The sequence below is a fragment of the Podarcis melisellensis genome, assembly GCF_964234715.1.
Source record: "Podarcis melisellensis genome assembly, chromosome: 10".
NCBI classification, from domain to species: domain Eukaryota; kingdom Metazoa; phylum Chordata; class Lepidosauria; order Squamata; family Lacertidae; genus Podarcis; species Podarcis melisellensis.
Genome location: NC_138542.1, coordinates 22,700,284 through 22,726,378, shown reverse-complemented (window position 1 = coordinate 22,726,378; position 26,095 = coordinate 22,700,284). Strand labels below are relative to the sequence as shown.

The following is a 26,095-nucleotide window of genomic DNA, read 5'->3' as shown; positions in this document are numbered from 1 at the left end:
AATTGAAAAAGGAACACGACAGGGGTGCCCCCTATCACCCCTGCTATTTATTTCGGTCCTGGAGGTATTGCTGAACTTGATTAGGAAGGATCGGGAGGTACAAGGAATACAGGTCGGAGGTAAACAATACAAGTTGAAGGCCTTTGCAGATGATTTGGTTTTAACACTACAGGAGCCAGAATCTAGTACTAAAAGAGCTTTAGAATTAATTTATGAGTTTGGTCAGGTGGCAGGATTCAAGTTGAACAAACAAAAAACAAAGGTTTTGGCGAAAAATCTGACTTCTTTAGAAATAGATGAGTTTCAGAAAGAAACGGAGTTAAATGTGGCTAAAAAAGTGAAATACCTGGGGGTGAATTTGACTGGGAAAAATTTGAATTTATTCAAAGATAATTATGAAAAATGCTGGATTGAAATTAAAAAGGATTTAGAAATCTGGTCAAGACTAAAACTTACCTTGTCGGGAAGAATTGCAGCTGTAAAGATGAATGTATTGCCAAAGATGTTATTCTTGTTTCAAACCCTGCAGATCGTGGATAGAGTGGAGTGTTTTGGAAAGTGGCAGAAGGACATTACGAAATTTGTCTGGCAGGGCAAAAGGCCCCGGATAAAACTTAAAATACTAACAGATGCTAAAGAAAGAGGGGGGTTTGCCCTGCCGGACTTAAGGTTATACTATGAGGCAGCATCCTTCTGCTGGCTGAAGGATTGGTTTCTACTAGAAAACACTGATGTCCTAGATCTGGAAGGGTTTAACAATGCTTTTGGATGGCATGCATATTTGTGGTACGACAAGGTAAAGGTACATAAATTGTTCAAGAGCCATATTGTCAGGAAAGCTTTGTTTAATGTCTGGACTAGATACAAGGACTTATTTGAAAATAAGACACCGAGGTGGTTGTCACCAACGGAGGCGAAGACCACCAAAGTACTTAACATGGAGAGTGGTTGGGCTAAATATTGTGAGATAATAGAAAAAGTTGGAGATAATTGGAAGCTGCAGAGTTTAGAAAAAATAAAGGACAAGGTGCGAGACTGGTTTCTCTATGCCCAAATTCAAGAGATGTTTAAAAAAGATAAAAAGATTGGTTTCCAGGTGGAAAAATCAAAATTAGAGACAGAACTACTTGAACCTAAGACGAAAGTGCTCTCAAGAATGTATAACTTGCTGCTTAAATGGAATACACAAGATGAGTTAGTTAAATCAGCTATGATTAAATGGGCTCAAGACATTGGTTACAACATCATGTTTGAAGACTGGGAAAGGTTATGGAACACCGATATGAAATTCACGGCATGTAGTGCCTTGAAAGAAAACATTATGAAAATGATATATAGGTGGTACATGACCCCAGTCAAACTTGCAAAGATTCACCATTTGTCTGATAAAAGGTGTTGGAAGTGTAAGGAAGCTGAAGGAACGTTCTTTCACCTCTGGTGGACATGCCCGAAGGTGAAGGCATTCTGGGAAATGGTTTATAATGAGTTGAAAAAGGTATTTAAGTATACCTTTACTAAGAAACCAGAGGCCTTTCTCCTGGGCATTGTGGGCCAGAGAGTGACAAAGAAGGATAGAACTTTCTTTTTATATGCAACTACAGCAGCAAGAATTCTATTGGCTAAATATTGGAAGGTACAGGAGCTACCCACGCTGGAAGAGTGGCATACGCAGCTGATGGACTATATGGAACTGGCCGAAATGACTGGCAGAATCCGAGACCTGGGAGAAGAGGCAGTGGAAGAGGACTGGAAAAAATTTAAGGACTATTTACAAAAACATTATAAGTTATGTGAATGTTGAGAATTTGTTAAGTTTTTAGACAACAAGCTTCAGACTTCAAATTTTTGATATTGCTGAATTTAAGTTCTGATGATGAAATGACTAAAGTCTAGGGTAAAGTTTCTATATTGAGGACTGTTGGAATTGTGAACTAACAATATTTCCCCTAAACCTAATATACAATTGAGGAAAGTACAAAACACAGGAAACAAGGTATTAATTTGCTGTAACTTTATTTTATTGAAAAAGATGCAGGGGGTGGAAGATGTGGGGAAGTCCAGTAGATCATGAAAAATTGTTTTGTAAAGTAAGATCTCTTTTTTGCTTATAATCTTTTTCTTTTTCTTTCTGTAAAACTGCCTTTGTTGAATAACTGACGATGTATCTGACCTTGGAAAAAAGCAAATAAAAATATTATTATAAAAAAAAAAAGAAATGCAGGAATATGTAGCTGTCCCGTACAGTGATCAAACCTGTAACCATGGTGTTATCAGCACCAAGCTCTAACCAACTGAGCTATCTATGCAACAATACTTTTTAAAGCGTTGGCCCTATTGGACGCCATGCGGGCTTCACTTCATCCAGCAAAAAGTATTTGGCTACCCTGAAGACACAATGGGAAGGCACACTGTGTACAAAGCTCTGAGCTGCTTGAAGGAAGGTCAGATAACAATTGATACATGTAATTAACCTTATGTAAATGGGTAGAGCATATAGTTAAAGCTATGGTTTTCCCAGTAGTGATGTATGGAAGTAAGAGCTGGACCATAAAGAAGGCTGATCGCCGAAGAATTCATCCTTTTGAATTATGGTGCTGGAGGAGACTCTGGAGAGTCCCATGGACTGCAAGAAGATCAAACCTATCCATTCTGAAGGAAATCAGCCCTGAGTGCTCACTAGAAGGACAGATCCTGAAGCTGAGGCTCCAAGACTTTGGCCACCTCATGAGAAGAGAAGACTCCCTGGAAAAGACCCTGGTGTTGGGAAAGATGGAGGGCACAAGGAGAAGGGGACGGCAGAGGATGAGATGGTTGGACAGTGTTCTTGAAGCTACCAGCATGAGTTTGACCAAACTGCGAGAGGCAGTGGAAGACAGGAGTGCCTGGCGTGCTCTGGTCCATGTGGTCATGAAGAGTCAGACACGACTAAACGACTAAACAACAACAAATGGGTAGAGAACTGGATCCAGCCAGCAAGTCAGAGACTTGTCTTCCCCACTTCCAGTGGACAACTTGGATAGTTGGATGGGAGCATCCACTGTCAAATCACCTGGCATGATAATGACATCAGGTGACTCATACCCGTCAAAGGACTCAAGAGGTTGCTGTAACAGCTTTCTGCAGTTCCAGCAACCTCCTTTGAAGACAGAATGTGCCAAAAGGGGATCCCTTTAACTACAGTGGTCAGCTGATTGTCAGTTACAGGGAGCCGTTTTGACCTCTCTGCAGAGAGGACAATGCTCCTAAAAAAACCCTGAGTATTTTGCCCTCGCCAGAGAAAGCAATTTAAAAACAGAACTTTTTTATGTCAAGAGGAAGCAGCTTATATGCAAAGTGCTGGAGGAAGTGTTTTGAATCAAAGTAGTTTCCTCTAGCCCATTTGGATGCACTGTGGAGTTCCTAGTGCAGCTGATCCCAGCTGATTACTGGGGCTTTGGTTGTGCAAGGCGCTCACACCCTGACAACCAGGTGACAGTGGATGCTTCAAAGCACCTTGCAAAGAACTTTGCAACCCTGTTTGTGACTTTGCCGCGGATAAGGAGTCTCTCGCCCCCATCGTTCTTCCCAGACACTGAGGTCCAGCGCCGAGGGCCTTCTGGCAGTTCCCTCACTGCAAGAAGTGAGGTTGCAGGGAACCAGGCAGAGGGACTTCTCAGTAGTGGCACCCGCCCTGTGGAATGCCCTCCCATCAGATGTCAAAGAAATAAACAACTATTAGACTTTTAGAAGGCATCTGAAGGCAGCCCTGTTTAGGGAAGCTTTTAAGTTTTGATGAATGATTGTATTTTAATATTCTGCTGGAAGCCACCCAGAGTGGCTGGAGAAACCCAGCCAGATGGGTGGGGTATAAATAATAAAATATTATTATTATTATTAGGCACGTTGGCTGTTGGGAGTGGCTTGGTCAAAATGAGCTTGGTGGGTCAAATGGTGAAGAATGCTGGGTCCAACATTTGACCCATAATGTTGGAATGCTGAGAGAAGACAGTGGTACTGGGATATTTCGCCTTTGCAAAAGGTTCCAGGAACAGCAGTTGTACGATGGGCCTCTATAAAGAAATGCAGTCTTTTTAAAAGGGCAAACTTGCATGATGGGTGTTTGTGTGTGTGGATGGGAGGCATGCCATCATTAGAGTGGCCAAGACATTGCCCACTAGGTGGCTATGGCATTTGCAAAAATGCAGGACAAATGGCTGCATTAGCAGTGGAAGCAACTGCATTTTCCAAACGAGACCATGTTTCCTAGGTGGTAGCGGTTCCAAACAATGTCTATTTGGCTGGGGTTTTTTAAGTATAAGAAACTGATCCCACCCAACATAAATCCTATTTGAATGGAATGAAAACAACCCCACCTTTCAAAAGCAACCCTACACCCTAAACATGTGGCTTTTCCAAGCAATATGTTCCAAGATGCAAGTGGGCTGTAATGGATTTATGATGATGCATATAACAATAGGGATTCATTACAAATGTGATGGTCCTTGGATAAACTGTGGCCAAGAGGAAACATGGTAGTCTCCATTAATTGTACTAGAGATAGCATTATGCCAAGAATGAGTTGAGCTGTGAGACAGGATGAATGGCCATAGTAATTGACAATGTCAACACCTGGAAGGCAAAACAGTGGTGCCTTGTGCTCAACAAGGTTGTTCAGCAAGTAGTAGTATTTTTATTTTTATTTTTAAAAAAGCCTATTCAGATCTTTACTTCTGTTCCATTAGAAATCGCTATAATCTTAATTAGAGTTTTAATCATTTTTGAAGGCGGTCGTATCATCAACTATGCACACCAGTCTGATTTTCGCACCAAATATTCCCCTTAAAAATAGAGGTTGTGACTTGCAAGTTAAAACATTGTACATTAACTGAGAACTTTAATATATAGTACTGTAGTTCATTATTAAAAGTGTAGTTTGCACACAAGTGTCAAATTATCTCACAGAATTCTTGTGATTTATTATTATTATTATTTGACATTGAGAGTTCGGTACCTCAAGGATTAGCACAGACAAGAGATAAAGCAAAAGTAAAGATATCATATCAAAAGGAAATTAGCTCCCCCCTTTCTTTTCTACTAAAGATAAATAGCACACTAACAAAGGCTCAGTTTAAAGAAATATAAATCCAGTACAAGTGTTAGAACTTATTCTAAAGCAGGCATCTCCAACTTGCAGCCCTCCAGATGTTTTGGCCTACAACTCCAATGATCCCTAGCCAACAGGACCAGTGGTCAGGGATGATGAGAATTGTAGTCCAAAACATCTGGAGGGCCAAAAGTTGGGGATGCCTGTTCTAAAGAATGCCTCTGCAGACATGGGAGAACTAGGACATGGTCAGGAGAAAAGACGGAAGGGAAGGGTGTTGGCTGAAGGGGTGACGGTGGCATCGGAAAGGGAAAATTGGTGCTGATTACAGCTGCTTGTTTTCAGAAAGAGAAGGGGAGGTTGTCAGAGGAACTGGGTTTTCGGGGTTTTTTTGGATAGTGGGCCTTTGGGGGAAATCAGAAGAGAGCTGGTGGGAGACCTTGGGGTCAATGACTGAGAGTAAAATGAGTCTGTTTTTGCAGTAGGTGGGTATGCGTAGTGAGGAAATGGGGCTTGAAGGTGAAACAGCTAAGGAGGAAAAACTGGGCATAGCAAAGGTAAGAAAGAGCGCTGGTCTCCTCAAAAGAGGGACCTGATTGGGTAGAAAATGAGGGATAGGGGAAGGAGGGCTTTGTCAGCTAATCGGTTTGCAGTGGGGCAGGGAGATTTGATACTTGTCCTTGTTGTGTAATGTGGTGTGTGTGCTAGTGTGCTGGAGGTGAGCGTTCCTGTTCAGCAGCAAAAAAAAAGGGATATAGAAAGAAGGGAGAAAAAGGAGAAGGGGGGAGCCTGCAGGAAAGTTCCTGGGCATAAGGTTTGAGGCAGCTTGGGTATTCAAAGATTCCTAACTGCTGAGTTGGAAACCGCTACCTCTTGATGCTCAAGTTGAGGTTAAAAATTAATGTAAAAACAAATATTGCAAAGCCTTGTCTTCCTGTTGGTGGATGGGTGTTACAAATCTTCACATGGTGCCAACCAGGAAAAGCATTTGTGAAATGGCTTCTAGATAGGCATCTTCTGCTGTCCAGGTGAGATAGAGTAAAGAGATAAACATATATTTGGGCTGTTCTGGAAGGAGCCTCAGGCTATTGAAATTTATTTGGATAGTGTTAGTGGGTGGGGGGGCGGGGTAATCTGGAAGGAGTGGTGATTAGCTGATACTACCTTTGGCTTAATGCATCTATTCTAGAAGGAGTCTGACATTCTTTTGCTTGATTTAGATTTGCAAATGATAAGGGAGGGACAGTCATCAATGGGTGTTGCAATTCAGTTTGCTTTGGAGCATGTATACCTGGCTTCCTGTAATGGAATTTTTCTTGAAGCCTCTCCAGGCCAGAGTGGCTAACTGATTCGACCAGTCATTTGGAAGCATGTGTGGAGACATTCTTGTCACAGATACACGGCCTTTATTCTTAGTATAAAAACTAAAAATGCTGCTTTTCACAGCTCCAGATTTGTAGACAATCAAGTCAAGGGAACTTTCTTGCTAGTCAGGGGAAATTTCTTCCTTCTCCCTCTGCCTTTCATTCAGAGTTCCACCCATTATCAGGTTTTTCTTAGCATTTTCAACAGCGTGCCTTAACTTGTTACAGTTAATCTGGAACTCTGCCTGTTTTGTTTTTCATGTGTGTTGTGTATATGCTTTTAATGTAAGCTGCTCCAGAATTGTTTAGGCAATAAAGAGTGGCTTAGAAATATTTGAAATAATTTTTTTTAAGTGGTGGGGTTTTTTTTTTTGAGAAACTGCTACTTCCTGGCCTAGCTTTCAAGCTGCTGGAGCACCTTCTTTCTTCTCATTATCTATACAATGGTACCTCAGTCCGTACTTAACCTGAAACTGTTCTTAACCTGAAGCACCACATTAGCTAATGGGGCCTCCTGCTGCTGCCACGCCGCCGGAGCAAGATTTCTGTTCTCATCCTGAAGCAAAGTTCTTAACCTGAAGCACTATTTCTGGTTTAGCGGAGTCTGTAACCTGAAGCGTATGTAACCTGAAGCTTATGTAACCTGAGGTACCACTGTACCAGCATCATAGTCATATGTTTTGGACTCACCATAGCCATAATTTTATTTCTGGTAATGGAGGTCAGATCCTTTCTCACTGGACATCTTCCACTGAATTGGTCCACTAATTGGTCATCAGCTGTAATGTTCTCCTATGGCATGAAGCATTTTGGAAGAGTCTCACTATTGGGGTAAAAATTACTGTACCTTGAAAGCAGAACTAATAAGTGTTGCTCATGTTGCTCAACGTGAACGCTGCAAGTTTTAAAAATTCAGCTCTGCAAAGGGTTTTTGTAGGCTCCTGGGATACCATTGAATCCTGCTACCATTTTTTGTTATATTGTTATCACTTTGTTATAAAAATAGTCATAGGTTTGAATCCAACATCATGTAAATCCAACCCAAAACCTTGAACAGATTTTGGAGGATTGCAGTGTGGAGGAGAGGAGCTGGAGTTGTGTTGTGGGAGCAGAAATCTTCTCTGCTCATTCATGGGCACAGTTGAAAGCAATCAGTGGGGCTCAGGATGCAATGGTGATGGTGTTGAGCCCCACTGCTGTAGACCATGGGGTATGGATTGTAGCCTCATTTTAAAAATTTTGTTTGAGTAATCCTATGAGGCAGCCACTGTTCTGTTCTTAATCATGGGAAACTGAAATCATCATTTAGCTGTTAATTGTCTTCTAAACCACGTCACAAAGGAATTAGACATAAAGAAAGCCTGTCAGAACTGAAAATGTCTTCAATTGTTTCTGGAAAGTACAGACAGGGGGTGCCTGTCTTATTTAGAAAGCTATTTCAGAAGAACAAGGGCAGGCAGCCACACTAAAAGCCCTGCTCTGAGTTATTGCAGAGCAAGCTTCTGAGATCTCTGGAACTCTAATAATTTAGAGCTGCAGAGCAATCTAAGTTTCTCTGAAGTATGTGTGAAACTGGTCATGAGATGCTATTTGTTCAAGCTGTCCATTCTCCTCTCTCCTCTCAAGCACCAAACTTTTTTTTTTAAAAAAAGGTGCATTACCGTTTAGATTTCCTAAAGCAGAGCTTGTCAGCTCAGATCCATATATTGATGTTAGTCCCTATTGTCTGCTTTTTACTTCCATCTGTGTTCTTTTGTAAGTTTTGGTTTCTAGGCTTTCTTTTGGAGACTTTGAGCATTTTCAGCTTCCTTATTATGGACTTGATCCTTCAACCTTTAGCTCATATAGCAGCACACTTCCAACAAATGTTGACTGATATTCCACATTCTTAGTTTTTAAGCAAAGCTATTGATCTGCTTTATTCTTTTGGAATACTAGTGAATATTTTTGAAGGTTCGTTTTATACAATCTTTTTAAAAGCCTGTAGTGCCATTCTCGCTCAACACTGCTACTTCCAGAAGCAACAAAATAAATCTAGTTGTCTGACACAAGCCCAAGAGCTTCCCTTATTCTTATGGGTTTAAAGCACTACAGCAGGTAACAAAGGAGAGGCTATGATTTGTACTGCACTCCAGTCTGCTTGCTGTAAATTATTGTTAAATGAGTAAAAGGAATAATATATTTTCTTCAGAATGGATGCCTGTGTTTAAGAGCCTGTTAATATAAGCCTGGCAAAACAGTTGTTCCATGAAAAGCTGTTGTAAAATACACTAATATATTAGACCTATGAATAGCATATGCATATAAATGAATTACTTAATCGCTAAAATTCAGAATGCATACCTGGTGTTTTTTCCACTGCTCAGCTTAAAAAGAATACACTAAAGATCTTTCAAATGAGCCAAGAAGACTGTAAGTTATTGTCAATACTGTTGATGACTCCCCCCCCCCTAAATAGCAGGCCAATTGCCTGAATTTATTTATTCCTCTTCCTATCTCCAGTTACCATTCTTTCTTCCTTTCCTATAATATCTGGTTATTGGGAAATGGTCATCATGTATCTATTAAGGAACAAGGAAGACAAATTTGGTTGTGGATCTTAGACACTTCAACCAACCATGGTTCTTATTGCTAGCAACTGATTTCCATGAGAAACTTGCTGGTTGTCCTCACCCAACTTCTTCAGTTGCACAATGTGTTCTAGATTCTTAATGTTGATGCAAACACATTCATTTTACTTAGTTATGGACTTGATAAGTTTAAAGCTGCATAAACAGTGTTTCTTGGGCTTGGGGATACACTGCACAATGGAACTTGGTAGCCTTAAAGGAAGGCAGCCCTGAATCATTCCCCCACTTGCATATTTAACTCTGATGCGAAAGTTTTTTTGTGGAACCATCTTCACATTGAATTAAGGCTGGTGCCTTTGCTGATGACATTTTGGCATCTTCTTAAAATTGATCTGTGTACCCAGGCTTTTGCTGGTGCTAAGCTCCAGCATGGTTGATTTTTTTTATTCCTGCCCATTTTCAACTGCATAGTTTTTTGTGGGGTTTTTTGCATTTTATATGTTATTGATGTATTATATTTTAACTTTGGTACACCATCTCAAGAGCGTCGGGAGAGGCAGTACTGTAGAAAAACTTGTTAATAAAGCTGATAATGTAGCATTTATGCAATTAGAGGAATAGATAGCTCTTATTGATACCTCTTTCAAAATACTAGGTTGGACATCTAAGCCTCTTATTTTGCCCTCGGGACTACACCAGTGTGGTGTAGTGGTTAAGAGCGGTAGACTCGTAATCTGGGAAACTGGGTTCGTGTCTCCGCTCCTCCACGTGCAGCTGCTGGGTGACCTTGGGCTAGTCACGCTTCTTTGAAGTCTCTCAGCCCCAAGCACCTCACAGAGTGGGGGCTGGAAGGGAAAGGAGAATGTTAGCCGCTTTGAGACTCCATAGGGTAGTGATAAAGTGGGATATCAAATCCAAACTCTTCTTCTTCTTCTCCCCAGGCCAGGCCCCTCAATGGTCCTGCTCTGTATTGCCCTCTTATGTTTTTTGCCTTTCTGGAATGTGTGTGTGAACTACGGAGGTGTGGAGGATGTGGAGGCAGACGTGGGGAGGTGGAATATGTAGCCTGCTATACAAAAATTAAGAATCACATCTGTTAACTCCGTCCACTTTGCCTCCAGACACCCTGCCTACCAACAGCATGTGCCCCCAAGACTCAATGGTTCCCTACCTAGTGTATGTAGATTAATGCTTTCTGGTTCTGAGTCAATATGACTGCTGAATTTTCAAAGTCAGATAACACTTTGCAACAGAATTGACATATTCAACCTGAAATTCGTTCCTGAGATGCTATGGTCACACAAGAGTTGGATTAACCCAAAGCACTTCAAACAATTTACAGGGTGATAGCCAATGTTGTCCAGCTAAGTCAGAGTCAGAGTAGACCCACTAAAAGCGACAAACTTCCATTGATTTCAGTGGGTCAGCTCTACGACTTTGTTGATTATCACCCACTATTAATCTGTGCTAAATTGTTGGAAAAGGGAACAATTTCTGACACACATGGATACATGATCCATTGTTTTCATTTTTACTAGTATGAAATAGCTTTTATTTCGGTATTTGTTTCCTTGTGTAAATTTTCCTTACTGCTGAACCTGAATGTCTGAACTACTTGGATTTACAGAGAAAGGAGAATGGTCCAGGAGTTGCTATGCCCATTCCTCCTCACCAGCTTGTTGAGTGGCCTTATCGTGAATATATTGTTGACCCTACTCCCTTAAAATAGCAGAAGAAGCAATGAAGAGCCAATTCTAATATTCAGAAAAAGTGCATAGTGCAACGTTCCTGTAACTTTACTAGTGCCACTGCTAAATGGGAGAAAGGAATATTTCAGTGCACAGCCCTATGTAAAACATAAAAGCCCCTAATTGCATGTAGAACATGAGGCTTGTGCATTAGTATGAAGTCTACACGAGTGCAACCCACATTCTCAAGTGATAGTTTCTCAAGGGCTGTTCTGTGTATTTTCTGAATGCTTCCACCCCTTTTTAAAAGATTGCCAGCATAATATAAGTACTGGGAGATATTTGTATAATACTGGAGTTTCCTAAATGAAGGTTTGGAGCGTTTCATTGGAGATGCCATTTAACATACATCCTGTTTTTGGAACACTGCATTTGGGGACAAGATTATTCATTTGGAACCTTCCGATTCTGTTGTCGGGACCATCGGGAATTGCCTTATGCTAACTCTGACAATGGATCTGCCTAGCTTAGCATTGGTGACACTGATTGGCAGTGGCTTCCCAGTAATATTTCCCAGCCTGACCTGGAGAAAGAACAGGACATGATGCTATGAGTGGAGTCAAAGATTTCTGCAACCAAAATCAGGACATTAAATAAAATAAACAGGCATAAGATAGTCAGCAGGGATTCTGCTTACTTGCAAAGAGAAAATAAACCACACATTTGCAGCAATGAATATTAGTCGGGCCACGTAAGTTTCCATCATCAGGATATCAGCGGCAACACTTATATTTGCACCTCTTGTAATATGACATGTCATTTCTTACCACACTTGTGGTGCCTGGCTAGTACTCATTTCTAAAGACTCACACTACACGATGCATCTTCCATGAAAGAAAACTGACATCATGCTGGCCAAAAACAGATTTACTGTTGATTTGTTCAGTTTTGAGGTTTCTGTTGTCCTTAACAGAGATTTCTTTCAAGTTCCTTTTAGTGACTTTTATGTTTAATCCAAACTGGAGAAACTTCTACACTGGCAACACTGTTAATGTAGATCTGATTCAGCAGATCTCAGTTGCTCAGCTGTGACTGAATCAAAATGATTTGTTTAGGTAGACCAATCTGATACTGTATTTCACATGACCTTATAAAGAGTTGGGTATTTTCTTTTTTCTTACCTCCTTTCTCCCTGTGCATTTTAATTCTGCTTTTTGAGAAATTGAAGAGTTTAGGGCCCAGCACATATTACTTCTGCAAAAACCTCCTGTCTGCACAGATTAATAGCACAAGCCACAGGGAAATGAAATGCAATATTTATTGATCTAAAGCACTGGAAGGAACACAGCAGTTTCTTAGAAATCAATTACTTTTGAATTCTGCCACAAGTTATCCAAAACAAAAATATGTATTAATCCTAAAAGTATGGGTTGTATTCACAAAACTGCATCTACAGTGAGGCTTTCCCACCCTCATTCCTTTATCCAGAGAAGCCAATGGCATGCAGGAAAAGTTCAGGTGATGGCAGGGGTTTCAGGCTACATTCCTACGCACACCCCATTGAACACAGTGGATGGTGCCCAACAAAGCCACACTTAAGTCCAAGGATTCCAGTGAGTCTATTCTAACTAAGGCTGCAGCCCTAGCCTCACTTATATGAGATTAAGCCCCATTGAATTCAAGAGGACTTGCTTCTGAGTGGACATACCTAGAACTGGTTTATGAGAGGAAATAACACACACACACACACAGAGAGAGAGAGAGAGAGAGAGAGAGAGAGAGAGAGAGAGAGACAGAGACTTCTGAGTGATCTGAAGTTCCTTCCCTTTGTGCAAGCTGCTCCTTAGATCCAAGCCAATGTATCTTTTAAGCAAAAGCTGTGATACTGTTTCTAACGTAGTAGGACTCTTTGTTAACTTTGTTAAAGCCTTGTTGAACATTTCTAGAAATAAAAATAAATAAATAAATGCTTTGAGCTTGCTAGGAGCATTTGTATATTGGTAACAATACTATTCACCTGCAGCTAAATAACATTTCCCCGCAAAATCCTGTAAACAACATATGGCCATGATTCCTTTTGGATTGTTTAATTGTTTTCCTCCAGGGAAACTAAATTTAGCTTAGCAACTGTGCCTAAGTATCAATAGAACAATGTTTGGTGTGACTTAACAGTAGTATAATGTGGAAAACTGGTGCAAAACCCACTTCAACCACAATTCATTTAGTGCCCATATAGTCATATGAGTCTTTTTTTACTCTGCAAACCACATCAGAATGAATACAAAGGAAGAAATTTGCAAGGTTAGGCTCTTCACTAGCCTAATTAGCTTGTCAGTTCTTTGTCTGAGTGTGCTTTTTGCCTGCCTGTGCATTCTAAAGGCTCCCCGAAGTGACTTATTGCTGTGGGAATTAAAAAAAAAATGAATCCAATTAATCCCAGCAAAAAAAGTCAATAAGCAGAATATGCAGAAAACACATTACTCAAGTAGTGGTGTAATGATCTCCCCCAAATGCTCTTGGCATGTCAAGAACTATAAAAGATTTTTAAAAATTTCCCACTTGGTATGAAAACAAAATACTCTCTTGAAACACACACACACACACGTAGTACTATAATAATATTTGTTACATATTGTTATTATGCGATGGGGAAAATATAATGAAGACTGGGTTTCTGTTCTGAGCTATATAGAATTGTAGAGCAGGAAGGGACTATGAGGGTCATCTTGTCCAACCCCCTGCAAAGCAGGAATCCCGTGCCCAATGTGTGGTTCACACTCACAACCCAGAGATTAAGAGTCTCATGCTCAACCGGCTGAACTATCCAGGTGTGATGCTAGTGAAAATTCATAAATTTGCCACACTTTAACAATAGCAGTCACATTTTTTTCAAAAAATTGGTGCCTTACCTATTTTGTGCATGGTAGGTTTGTTCTAAAATTCACTGAAATGAACATATTTCTATTACAGCAGTTTAAAATGAACTATCTGTTAAATCAAATGGCTGCCTACTATCTACATTTTAAAAAATGTATTCCTAATTGATTTTCTTAAAAAATTTTATCAAACAGTTGAATTAAGTTCCTTGTATTGGTAAGCAACTCTGACATAATTAGCTTTAACTATCTATCTATCTATCATCATCATCTGTGTAAAGTAGCATGTTTCAAGGATAAAGGAACATGAACACACTTTCATTATCAGAAGGGCTTCTTCTTGTTGCTGCTTTTCATCATTTATATTCAATTTTTGGTCACCACCTTGCTATTGTTTGCATCTCATGGTGTTGCCTTCTGATAGAACAGCTAAAGTCTTATACAACTTAGGTGCACATTTCCTTTTGCTGATTGATAATTCGTTCTGTGATTTATTAACATATTGACTTCCTAAATGTTTTTTTGACAGGACAAATCTGCAGTAATGAAGAATCCTGCTACTTCTGCCTCCAGGATTATCTTATTTCTGTTGATATTGGTACAGAGGAGCAAAGGTAAATGTAAAGAGGCAGCGTCAAGGCCGGAGATCAATCTGAATGTCAAATACCAACTTCCTAATTTCACTGCAGAAACCCTGATACAAAATATAGTTCTATACAAGCACAACATCTATGGGGGAGCGGTCAATAAAATCTATGTCTTCAATGAAAGCCTTCACAACATATTTGAGTACAAGACCGGGCCCGTTCTGGAGAACCCAGATTGTGCTCCCTGTAAAGAATGTAAGCCTAAAGTAAACCAATCTGATAACATCTGGAAGGATAACATCAACATGGCTCTATTCCTAGAAACATACTACGAAGGCCAGCTCATCAGTTGCGGCAGCGTTGGAAAAGGAACTTGTCAGCGCCATGTCATTCATCCTGATAATCCTGCTGACATTGGAAAGGAGGTCTACTGCATGTATTCTAAAAGGATGGATGAGGAATCAGACCAGTGTCCTGACTGTGTTGTAAGCCCTTTAGGAACCAAAGTTCTGGTAACAGAGAAGGAAAGATTTGTGTACTTCTATGTTGGAAATACTATCAATAATTCATCTTGGCAGGACCATTCGCTCCATTCGCTATCTGTTCGGAGATTAAAAGAAACCCTGGACGGTTTTGAGTTTCTCACTGCTTATTCTTACATTGATGTACTTCCAGAATTCAGAAATTCCTACCCTATTAAGTACATCCATGCATTTGAAAAAGACCACTTTGTGTACTTCCTCACTGTCCAGAGAGAATCTATAGATTCTCAGGCTTTTCACACAAGGATCATACGGTTCTGCTCTTTTGAGTCCGTGTTGCATTCATACATGGAAATGCCTCTTGAGTGCATTTTCACTGAGAAACGGAGGAAGAGGTCAACCAAGCGGTCGAATGAGGTATTAAATCTCTTGCAAGCTGCGTACGTTGGTAAACCAGGTGCAGACTTAGCCTCGGAAATGCGAATTGATGTCAATCAAGATATTCTTTATGGTGTATTTGCTCAAAGTAAACCAGACTCTGCGGAACCAACTCATAAATCTGCTGTCTGTGCAATCTCCATCAAAACCATCGACGAGTTCTTTGGCAAGATTGTAGACCAACAAAACATGAAATGTCTTCAGCATCTGTACAGAAAGGACAGCAAGTACTGCTTGAGCAGGGTAAGTGAGCATGGTACGAATTAGTTACTTAAATCGGCTAATTATCCCACCCATCCCTAGTCTCATTTATATTGTGCATTCCATTATTCACTGCATAGCCCAATTGATTTCCATTGTTAGTAGTGTGTGGGTTTTTTAGGGCTACCATTTTTTTGGCTGAGGTCCAGGGCCAATTATTTCAAATTGTTTAAGCTGTCTGTCTAAATAAATAACAATTAGTGCTGGTCACTACCAGAGATGATTCATCTTTGTAAGAAGCGGTTCCTGTAAATTGAATATAGAGGTCACTGGAGAGGCTTAAGAGGATACAGCATCTATTAGAAATAAAGATCACTTGAAGAAAAGCTTGGATTCATTGAAGACAAGCACATACTTTGCACTGTGATGTATTTGTTAGATTTTTATTCAACCTTTCTATTGATATAGGCTTCAGGGTGGCTTTAAAATACAAAAATTAAAAGACTATTAAATAGCGACAACAAACCTGAATCCATTAAGGCAGTGATGGCCAAACTTGGCCCCCCAGCTGTTTTTGGGACTACAATTCCCATCATCCCTGACCACTGGTCCTGTTAGCTAGGGATGATAGGAGTTGTACAGTTGGAGGACCAGGTTTGGCCATCACTTCATTAAGGCAAATAAGTGAAACTAAAGCTACCAGTAGGAAAACAGTTCTGGCCATTTGATGTTAACAGCTGTTAGAAAAGAACAGACTTGGTCAGTGGCCTAAAACATAGCAATCATAGTAAAGGGTAAAGGTAAAGGGACCCCTGACCATTAGGTCCAGTCGTGGCCGACTCTGGGGTTGCAGCACTCATTTCGCTTTACTGGCCGAGAGAGCTGGCGTACAGCTTCCGGGTCATGTGGCCAGCATGACTAAGCCGCTTCTGGCGAACCAGAGCAGTGCATGGAAATGCTGTTTACCTTCCCGCCAGAGAAGGTACCTATTATTTGATGTGCTTTCGAACTGCTAGGTTGGCAGGAGCAGGGACCAAGCAATAGGAGCTCACCCCATCGTGGGAATTCAAACCACCGACCTTCTGATCGGCAAGTCCTAGGCTCTGTGGTTTAACCCACAGTGCCACCCGCGTCCCTATGGCAATCATAGCTCCAAGCAAATTTGCCTGAGAGAACACCACTGCTGAGGCACCAGTGCAGAAAAGGTTTTGTTTCCAGAGCGGCCAGCCTAACCACTGAAAGGAAACACATCTGGAGCAGGGCCTTGGGTTGAGTGTGTCTGTATATGGGCAGTTGGATGAAGGCAATTCTTCAGAAACCCTAGTTCCAAACAAGCTATGATTTTACAGTTCAAAAATAATCACTGTAAATGGCTTATTATTCTCTTACTATTTTATATAAGCGCCATATATTTTCTTTTATGTTTGTATGATTTTTGTACTTCATTTTAATGGGTCTGCGACTTTATAATAAAATTAAATTGATTTTGATGGCTTTACCAGTCAAAAAGAGTTCTTTAAAGAGGCATGTTCATCATAGCCACTTTTATGTGGCCCAGCAAACATTTAAGCTCTGAAGCAATGCACCCAGTTACAAACTTGCAGTGCAGTCCTGTGCATGCTTCCTCCAGAAGTGGCACTGTGTTCAATGGGGCTTACACCCTAGTTAGTGTGCCTAGGAGTGCAGCCTTAAATTTTCACTGGCATAAGCCTTGGCAACATTACCTCATTCCTCTGCAGCTGCCAGCACTGCCAATGAAGTGATGTAGTATTTTTTATGTTGATGTCATCCCACACCTTAAAGGCTCAACTTGTCTTTGTGTGTGCATTTTATAAGTGCAATGCAAACTTATCTCTTTTTTTCATTTTTTTGAACAAAAACTCAAATTTTCCCAAATATTTCATGGATAATTTATGTGTTGCATATCTGTCTGCAGCAGTTCAATATCCAGAGAAAATATATTGCAGACCACTTTACAATTACCTGAGCAATCAGAAATTCTAGCTGTTGCAACATCAGTTTTCTAGCTAGGAGGAAGAACTGTGTGTTTAGGAATCTGTTTGTTTAGATAACATCAGGTGGTGTGTGAGAATTAGATCAGTGAAAGTTCAAGTTGACAAAAGGCATAACCACCTTTTTTCACAACATAACTTCCTGGTGTTGGGCTACAAATTTAGTTTAAAACAAAACTTGCAGGAGTTTATAAGCATGTCTGGGTTTAACAAGATTTCACAGACACTGTATTCTGACACCAGCCTTTTGCACAATGTAGCTAAATCACATAGTTTTGTTTGTTAAATTGACAACATCGTTTTCAGGAAGATTTAGCAACTTCTATCAAAATAATACCAATACTTCCTGTACCCCACCTCTCAGCCCTCATTATTGCAGCACTAAGAAATTAATATTGTAGCCTCTCTCCATCATAGAAGTACATGAAATAAGGGACTTTAGCACTGTATAAAAACTTTTTGCACATTATTTTTGCAGCTTTTCAAGTACATGCTTGTTTAATCGAATAGTTACCGGTAGTTGCAGGCACTGGAGTGTGTGTGTGTGTGTGTGTGTGTGTGTGTGTCCAATAGGCAAGGAAATCTCACCAGTTCACTTCTGCAAATGGATATGTTTCACAGAACTGTCCCCACAGAATGTAAATTGGATTATGGAAAAATGAGCTCTGTTCATTATTTGTGTGTTCTGAGCTCTAAGACTCAGAAAAAGTGAAAAGCAAGCAACAAGCTTTGCATTAGAAAACAATATATGGATGCTTTTGTTGATTTTTGCTGGACAAAAACCATTAGTTATCAGCTTGTCTAAGAATGTGCTTAGGACACAAAACTAGGCTTTTTAGAAAGTCCTCTCTAGAGCTTACCAATACCAAACTAAGACATTTTAAAATAAAGTGTTTTCATTCATTTTTCAAACTTACCAGCTTAATCAAAAACCTGCTATGCCCAAAGTACTTTAATTTAAGGTCAGTCTCACTGGGAATGAATGAAGCTCTTTAGCTAAAGTTATTTGTGGCTTTCACCTGGTGGCCCCTAAAATGTGCTATAAAAATATATATTCTTTGCACTTCTCAGGAATATTTGTAATGTGGCGATTGTAAATTGCTTAGAGGAGTTATTGCAATCAAGCAGTATATAGATTTTGTTAAATAACATAAGTAAACAAAATATTGCATAGTCACCTCTTGCCCTTGCCCTCTGGTATTTGGAACAAAATTCTTCTTCATCTTGAAGTTTAATTTCCTTTACTCATTTTTCATTCTAGAAAGAAGTGTTTAGAACAGTTTTCATCCATAGCAACATATTAGTGTTTGGCCTCTCCTTTTTCTTTTAATCTGGATGTTGTTTTTAAATCTTTTAACTCTTTCAGATCAATTTAATAGTATTCCCCACCAAAGTATTTCATTAAAATATTGATGAAATCATTGGCCAGTTTCAACTTATCAGGAAAATGTTGCTTGCTTGAGTATACTTTTCAGATTCTGCCAGTGTTTTGCATATGAATATATTAGGGAAGCTGATGGTTTGATTATCTGAGCAAAATGCACAATTTCAATAAATGCCATAAGATATGAAATCAGTGAGCAGGCTTTTGATGAATAACACTGATAAGATGAACTATGGAGGAAATAAAATGAATATATGCTCCTAGTAGTAATTGGGGGGAAATGTGTGTATATATTTTTCCTGATTTTTACCTCAGAGAAACAAGTGTTGTAAATACTTTTTATTAGAAATCTTAGAAAAAATGCATTGCGGGTTTTCTGAAATCTAACTCATTAAACACCTTCATGCTAAATTGTTGCTAACATACAGGTAGACTTAAATTGGTCTTGGGGTACTTAATTACTGCTTTGTATAGAGTGGGTCTATAGTCCCTATGTTGCATTGTGCATAGTATTTGTTGGAACAAATCCCTGGAGCTGATTGCTATGAAGTGGGCTTTGCAAAAAACAACAACCCCACTCTTGCCTTCGGTTGTTTGTCATTGTTGCAGTTCCTGCTGCATCACCCTCTCAGCTCTGCACCCAGTGCAGCACCACTTACATCCCCTAAATCTGCCTCTGCCCCAACAAATGCAGTCAGAACATTGCTGTGTGCTCATGTTGAAGCCTACTCAGAAGCAGTCAAGGCAGCAAAAAAGTACAGTGGTACCTCAGGTTACAGAAGTTTCAGGTTACAGACGCTTCAAGTTACAGACTCCGCTAACCCAGAAATAGTACCTCGGGTTAAGAACTTTGTTTCAGGATGAGAGCAGAAATCATGCGGCAGCGGCGTGGCGGTAGCGGGAGGCCTCATTAGCTAAAGTGGTACCTCAGGTTAAGAACAGTTTCAGGTTAAGAACGGACCTCTAGAACGAATTAATTTCTTAACCCGAAGTACCACTGTATTTATTTTTCACCTTCATTGTGTCCTCTGCATGTTGTCCAGTGAAGCTTTTTAGGTGCTTCAGGGCCTTTTACACATTGGCCCAAGGGAGGTAATTGAGCCATGGATATGATTGATGCTTCTTTAGGAGGAGGAGCGGTGAGAAGCCTTCACTAAACCTGGAATATCTCAGTAATTCTATACTGGTGTCAAATGATGGCAGCCAACCATTTCTCTTGGCTGTTCAGAAACTGCTTCCGATTGGCTGCGGGAGTTTTCTGCATTCAAGCGGAAGCCATGTTGGACACTTGGCTTCCAAAAAAAGTTCAAAAACTGGAACACTTATTTCCACGTTTTCGGCATTCAGGAGCCAATTTGTTCGACAACTAAGCCATTTGCGAACCGAGGTATAACAGTAGTCCAAAAGGACCCCCCATAGCTCCCCTGTCAGTGAAGTTCGAGGTTCAACATTACCTCAAAACAACAATACATCTACAATCAATAATACAGCAACACACACCCTTTCACCACATGTGAACTACTGTATATAACAATACTGCCACCGGACATTTGAAATCCATTAAAAACAGACATTAGATTTTGGGATTACCGGTATGCTTTTTGTTGTAAACACTAGTTTTAATCTACCAAGAACACTTTTCTATGCAGTCCCTATCAATTTCGGTTGGAACATAAGTGGGAGAAATACTCTTTAGGTTAAGGGGCCACAACCCTTGGTGGAATATTTTTGGGAGGGGGCACTGCAGTGGGGAGGCAGAGTGGAAAAAATAGCTTCTGCCACTCCTGTTATGTATACTTAGTTCTGGATCCAGTCTACTGATTTTGCTCTTTTGCTAGTTCTTATTTTAACTTCAATAAGAAGAATACAAAGATTCAAACCACACCGGGGAAAGGTTAAAAAAACAAAACCACCTTTAGTTTCATTGACACTAGAACATGGTTAGCAAATAAGCCTGGAAGCTTCTGAATAATTTCTCTGGCATTTTATTTGCCACACTCCTGGTGGGGAAATGAATACAGTGGACTGGACACAGATTCAATTTTAGTCATTTTCAGCATGAAGTAGTCAGATTGAGGATGCTAGTTCTTGCAGTTTTATCCAGTACAAAACAGCTGAAATATTTCAAGACATGTGGCATAAACTATAATTCAAAAAACAGCAACAAAACCCACTATGCATAGCACCTAGAAGAACTTTTATCTTACTGACTTTTTGCCACACTCTATCATTCTGCCATTGCATGATAAACTGGTCACTATCAATGTCAAATGAAGATGCAAATAGAGAAAGAAAAGATTTAGGAGTGTGAAATGAAGGCAAGAGGCCCCCTGAAATGAAATCAAGGGAGACAGTGAAATAAACACACAGTGATATTTCTTTACAAAAGATGATAGATGAGGGGAATTGAGTTATGCTTATTTTGTAATGGGAGAAAATAATTACAGCCTTCCACCAGGAAACCGCAAAGACATTTATTGATCTGTTGTCCCCTGGATATGTCTAGTAATATTTAATAAAATAGAGACAAATAACTGCTTCAAAGCTCTGTAACTATAATCTCTTTTTTTTTTAGTACAATTTTTTGGCAGGATTAAAAGTATCACATCTCTTGATTGTGAGTAGCTATGTGACTTGTTTTAAACAGACACTCACCTTAAGTAAACGGGTTGAACATTACAAATAGATACAAAATATACTATTTTTGAGTAAATACATATTATTTCCCCCATTTTTTCATGCTTTTGCAGCATTGCACAAAACAGTACAACACAAAGTTTCAAAATAAATGTGTTTTTATCTCAACAAATGGAACAAAAGAATTTAACTGAACTGGTTATATGTCAAACTTATTTATTATGTACAAGTAATAGGGACGGCATCATCATTAGTTTTTGTTCTTCATTTGTGAAAAACTCCCTCAGAAGGTTCGGACTCTTCTTCACTGGAGGTTTTTAAACAGAGGTAGGATAGTCATCTGTCATGGATGCTTTAGCTGAGTTTCCTGCATAGCAGGGGGTTTGGACCAGATGACCCTGGGGGTCCCTTCTGACTCTTTGACTCTGACACAGTTGTAGTCTGGATTGTTAGGTTGACTGTGGTGGGTGTAAGAAGTGTGGTTGGTACTACTTGGCTGCAAGCAACTTGTAAGCACTTACAATTGCTGTATGCCTTGGAGATTAACTTTGTTTTCTGTGCCTTCTGCTTCCCTTAGCCGGAATCTGCCAAAATACCAGAAATGGGCATGCAGCAACATATTCTAACATGCTGTGATCTGCATACTAATTTTGCCAAATGAGTTATATGAGGCTTGAAAATCTTCGCATTCTGTAGCAGTTGGGCCTGTATGTATGTGTGGGAAAACAGAACTGCTTCCCCACCTGTCTCCCCCCCCCCCATGTTGCAGTAGCCTCGCATGTTAGTGGAACACAAGAAAGGAGCCAACTTGTAGAGCTCCCCCAACCAATGAATGCCATAGACCTGCCAGTTGCATAAAGGATCTGTAAGCCAATAGCTCTTTCATGCATTCTATCAAATACTATTGTTGTCTAAGCTACAATTTAAATATTTCCAGAAACTTGTATTGATAAAAGCACTTGTTTTATCCTCACATAAGGGACGTGGGTGGTGCTGTGGTCTAAACCACAGAGCCTAGGGCTTGCCGATCAGAAGGTCTGTGGTTCAAATCCCTGCGACAGCGTGAGCTCCCGTTGTTCAGTCCCTGCTCCTGCCAACCTAGCAGTTCGAAAGCACGTCAAAGTGCAAGTAGATAAATAGGTACCACTCCAGCGGGAAAGTAAACAGCATTTCCATGTGCTGCTCTGGTTCACCAGAAGTGGCTTAGTTATGCTGGCCACATGACCCGGAAGCTGTACGCCGGCTCCCTCGGCCAGTAAAGCAAGATGAACGCCACAACCCCAGAGTCCTCCACGACTGGACCTAACTGTCAGGGGTCCCTTTACCTTTACAACCTCACATAAATACTTTTAGATTTTATAACAGCTAGCAGCTTTTATGCTTGTGCTGTCTTGAAACTTAATGCAAAGGAAATGGACAAAATACAAAGATTGCATGGATGCATTATATGTGTATCTGAATCAATACTATTTACTTAGTGCTAATGTACTAACCAGATTACAAGAACTGATGCAGTGGTAATCAATACCAAAAGTGAATAATACCGTGAATGATCTCCGAAAAGGAAATGTGCGATGTTTTTAATTTGTATTAGCTAATTACATCAACATTTGTCTCTTTTTACGTTACGTAATGCACCACTAGCATAATCGTTCCCCACCCTCGCTTTATCCGTAAATTAGAATTGGAGTTTCCGGAAATGTAGAATGCTAAATTCATAGCTAATGTTTCTTATTATTGCTATTTCTTTTGACTTTTGAACAATTGTTTCCATTGATTTGAATGACTTTGGATGTCTGATATTTAGATATCTACTGAAATTGGGGCCAGCATTTTCCAGGCACTCCTATTGATTTGATATAAACATAAATGTTCATAGATTTCATCCTATGTAGTATAGTGGTTAGAATGTTGGATTGGGACATAGAGACCTGGATTCAAATCTCTGCTTAGCCACAGAACTCTCTGAGTAACCTTAGGCTGAGAGCTGCTGACTAGCCCAAGGTACCTCAAATCTGGGGGGAGAAGAGAGGAAGTCCATTTCACAGGTGGAAGCCCTTGCACTACTGGGACAACATTGTTGGATACAACCTGTCAGTTAAGCTTGCCAATATATATATATGGGGGTGGGGTTCATACAACTTTTCTTTATCACAATATAAAATGTATGCTATTAAGCCAACAGGTCGAATTTGTGCAGTCCAAGTTACTTAGGATAAAAATTTGTAGCTGTTTTCATCAGGTTCAAATATACCCAAATACCACCTATAGTATACAAATCAAAATGCATCCAAAATTCCAAACTGCATTGAATTATCATAAACCCCCCAACAACTATGGATTGTATCCTTCTGCAGTGACTCAAGGATGGAGGCATAGTACTTCAGCGGTTCTGTTCCTACCTCCAGGTCTGTTTCCGGAAAGTAATGATGCTGCTCTGATATGTTTTGCAATTTAGTGGTATATAAAGACTTATATGGGACGCGGGTGGCGCTGTGGGTAAAAGCCTCAGCGCCTAGGACTTGCCGATCGAAAGGTCGGCGGTTCGAATCCCCGCGGCGGGGTGCGCTCCCGTTGCTCGGTCCCAGCGCCTGCCAACCTAGCAGTTCGAAAGCACCTTCGGGTGCAAGTAGATAAATAGGGACCGCTTATCAGCGGGAAGGTAAACGGCGTTTCCGTGTGCAGCTCTGGCTCGCCAGAGCAGCGATGTCACGCTGGCCACGTGACCCGGAAGTGTCTTTGGACAGCGCTGGCCCCCGGCCTCTTAAGTGAGATGGGCGCACAACCCCAGAATCTGGCAAGACTGGCCCGTACGGGCAGGGGTACCTTTACCTTTACCTTTAAAGACTTATATAAACAAATGACTTGGGCCCCAAATATCTGAGAGATCGTCACCTCTTTCCCTACATACTCCCTTAGAGCTTAGAATCAGCAGAGAGAGCACACTTGGTTGTTCCACTACAGCTCCACAAGTGTTTGGTTTTTTTAAAAAACAAAACAAAAGATCCACATCATGGTACAGAGTTACTCCAACTAGCCACAAATTACTGTATGAGCAAGCAAGATACAATTTGACTTCACACTAAGTTCGGACATGGATTAAATAATTGCCTAAACCTCATTGCATTCCAATTCTGGTGTACATCAGATACATCCCCCCCCCCCACCGAATGAGTCACAAATAGACTTTGTACTTTCACTCATGTACATGGAAGAAAGTTGAAATGCCCAGTCACATACCAATAGGGCTCTTGCTGAGCTACAATATTTGTGAGATTTGTCACTGGAATCTGGCGTCAGATATATGAGCATTTAATCCAGAGATAATGACATTTTTCCATATTGTCAGCCAAGTAAATAGTAATTTAGTGAGTTAGAGGTGTGGTGAGGCAAGCTAAACTATGTCCTTAAGAGTTAAAGTCAGAGGTGCCTCTTAAAAATTTAGTAACACAATTATCCAGATTGGCTACCTCAGACATAAGCAAACTCAGCCCTCCAGATGTTTTAGGACTACAACTCCCATCATCCCTGACCACTGATCCTGTTAGCTAGGGATGATGGGAGTTGTAGTCCCAAAACATCTGGAGGGCTGAGTTTGCCTATGCCTGGGCTACCTGATAAGATTATACAGTATATAAATAGATTTTTGGCCTTTAGGAGTTAGAGGTAGCTGCATTTTTAAAAATTGTTGTTGTTTTAATGATGTTTTTCTCTATTAAGATTTCTAACAATTTCCAAGAAAGAAAACAACAATAATAATATGTAGAGTCATAGAACTGTGGGGTTGAAAGTGACCCCAAGGATCATCTAGTACAAACCCCTGCAATTCAGGAATCACAGCTAAATAATTCCTGGCAGATGGCCATCCACCCTCTGTTTAAAAACCTCCAGTGACGGAGAGTCCGTTACTTTCCCAGGTAGTCCGTTCCATTGTTGAACAGCTCTTGCCGTCTCTCTATACCAATGTTAAATATTATTAAATCTCAAGGGTTCTGTGCCTTGGTTTCATTTTTGGATGTTGTTGTTAGAAATCTTACTATAGCATGTAAGCATAATGCTTGAACACTTTTTTGTGCAACTTGCCTTTGTATTTCAGTAATGAGAAATGTAGCAGGAGGAAGTTAAAAGTGGTTGAACCCAAAATAATAGGTAACAATATGTCTTAGTCCAATACACAATGTTGCTGAATCCAAAAACTATTGCAAAAATATAGCAAATAGTTCGATAGATTTATCTCTAGCCTCCTGATTATCTGATGTCACCTTGCACTCTTGACAAGGTGAAGTAAGGTTGATGGAAATTAACATTTTAAAAATTTGATTTAAAAATGACAACATTTTTATTATCCTTATTTTGGCTTGTTATTTAAAGGCCTTTTGCAGAAATTAAAGGACACATCTCCGTTACTATTTCAATAAGCAGTCAGTCATGACATAATCTACCTTTATTTTTTTTAAAAAAACCCTTAAAGTTAATGTTGAACAATGAAGAAAAAAACAGCAAAGTATTGATTCTAGAAGACAACCATATTTTATTGTGTCTATTCTCACTGCGTATCGCTCCATTTAATATTATGCAATAGAAACCTACAATAAGCCATATTAATTTTCTTATTGACATCTAAATGGCCCATATTTATTATCTGATATAGAAGATGAAGCATCAATAGTAACTGAATTTTCAGTTGACAGATTATCATTGAACTGTCAATACAACATAGATATGCTGTTTCTCTAAGTACATTGTACTGGGAGCAATTCCCCAGAAAAGGAA

General features: G+C 40.0%; 1 protein-coding gene across 2 annotated transcripts in view; it reads left to right on the top strand.

Annotated features, from left to right (window-relative positions):
* MET (MET proto-oncogene, receptor tyrosine kinase) overlaps positions 1-26,095 on the top strand; it is a 109,524-nt gene that overhangs the window by 24,759 nt on the left and 58,670 nt on the right. The window contains exons 1-2 of one of the 2 annotated variants that reach the window (XM_081928921.1): positions 6,093-6,111; positions 14,111-15,331. In XM_081928921.1, coding sequence (XP_081785047.1) covers positions 14,126-15,331 — 1,206 coding nt within the window. In that variant the 5' untranslated portion in view covers positions 6,093-6,111; positions 14,111-14,125. Of the gene's footprint in view, positions 1-6,092; positions 6,112-14,110; positions 15,332-26,095 lie in introns of those variants that run through there. The other variant, XM_081928920.1, reaches the window with a different exon arrangement.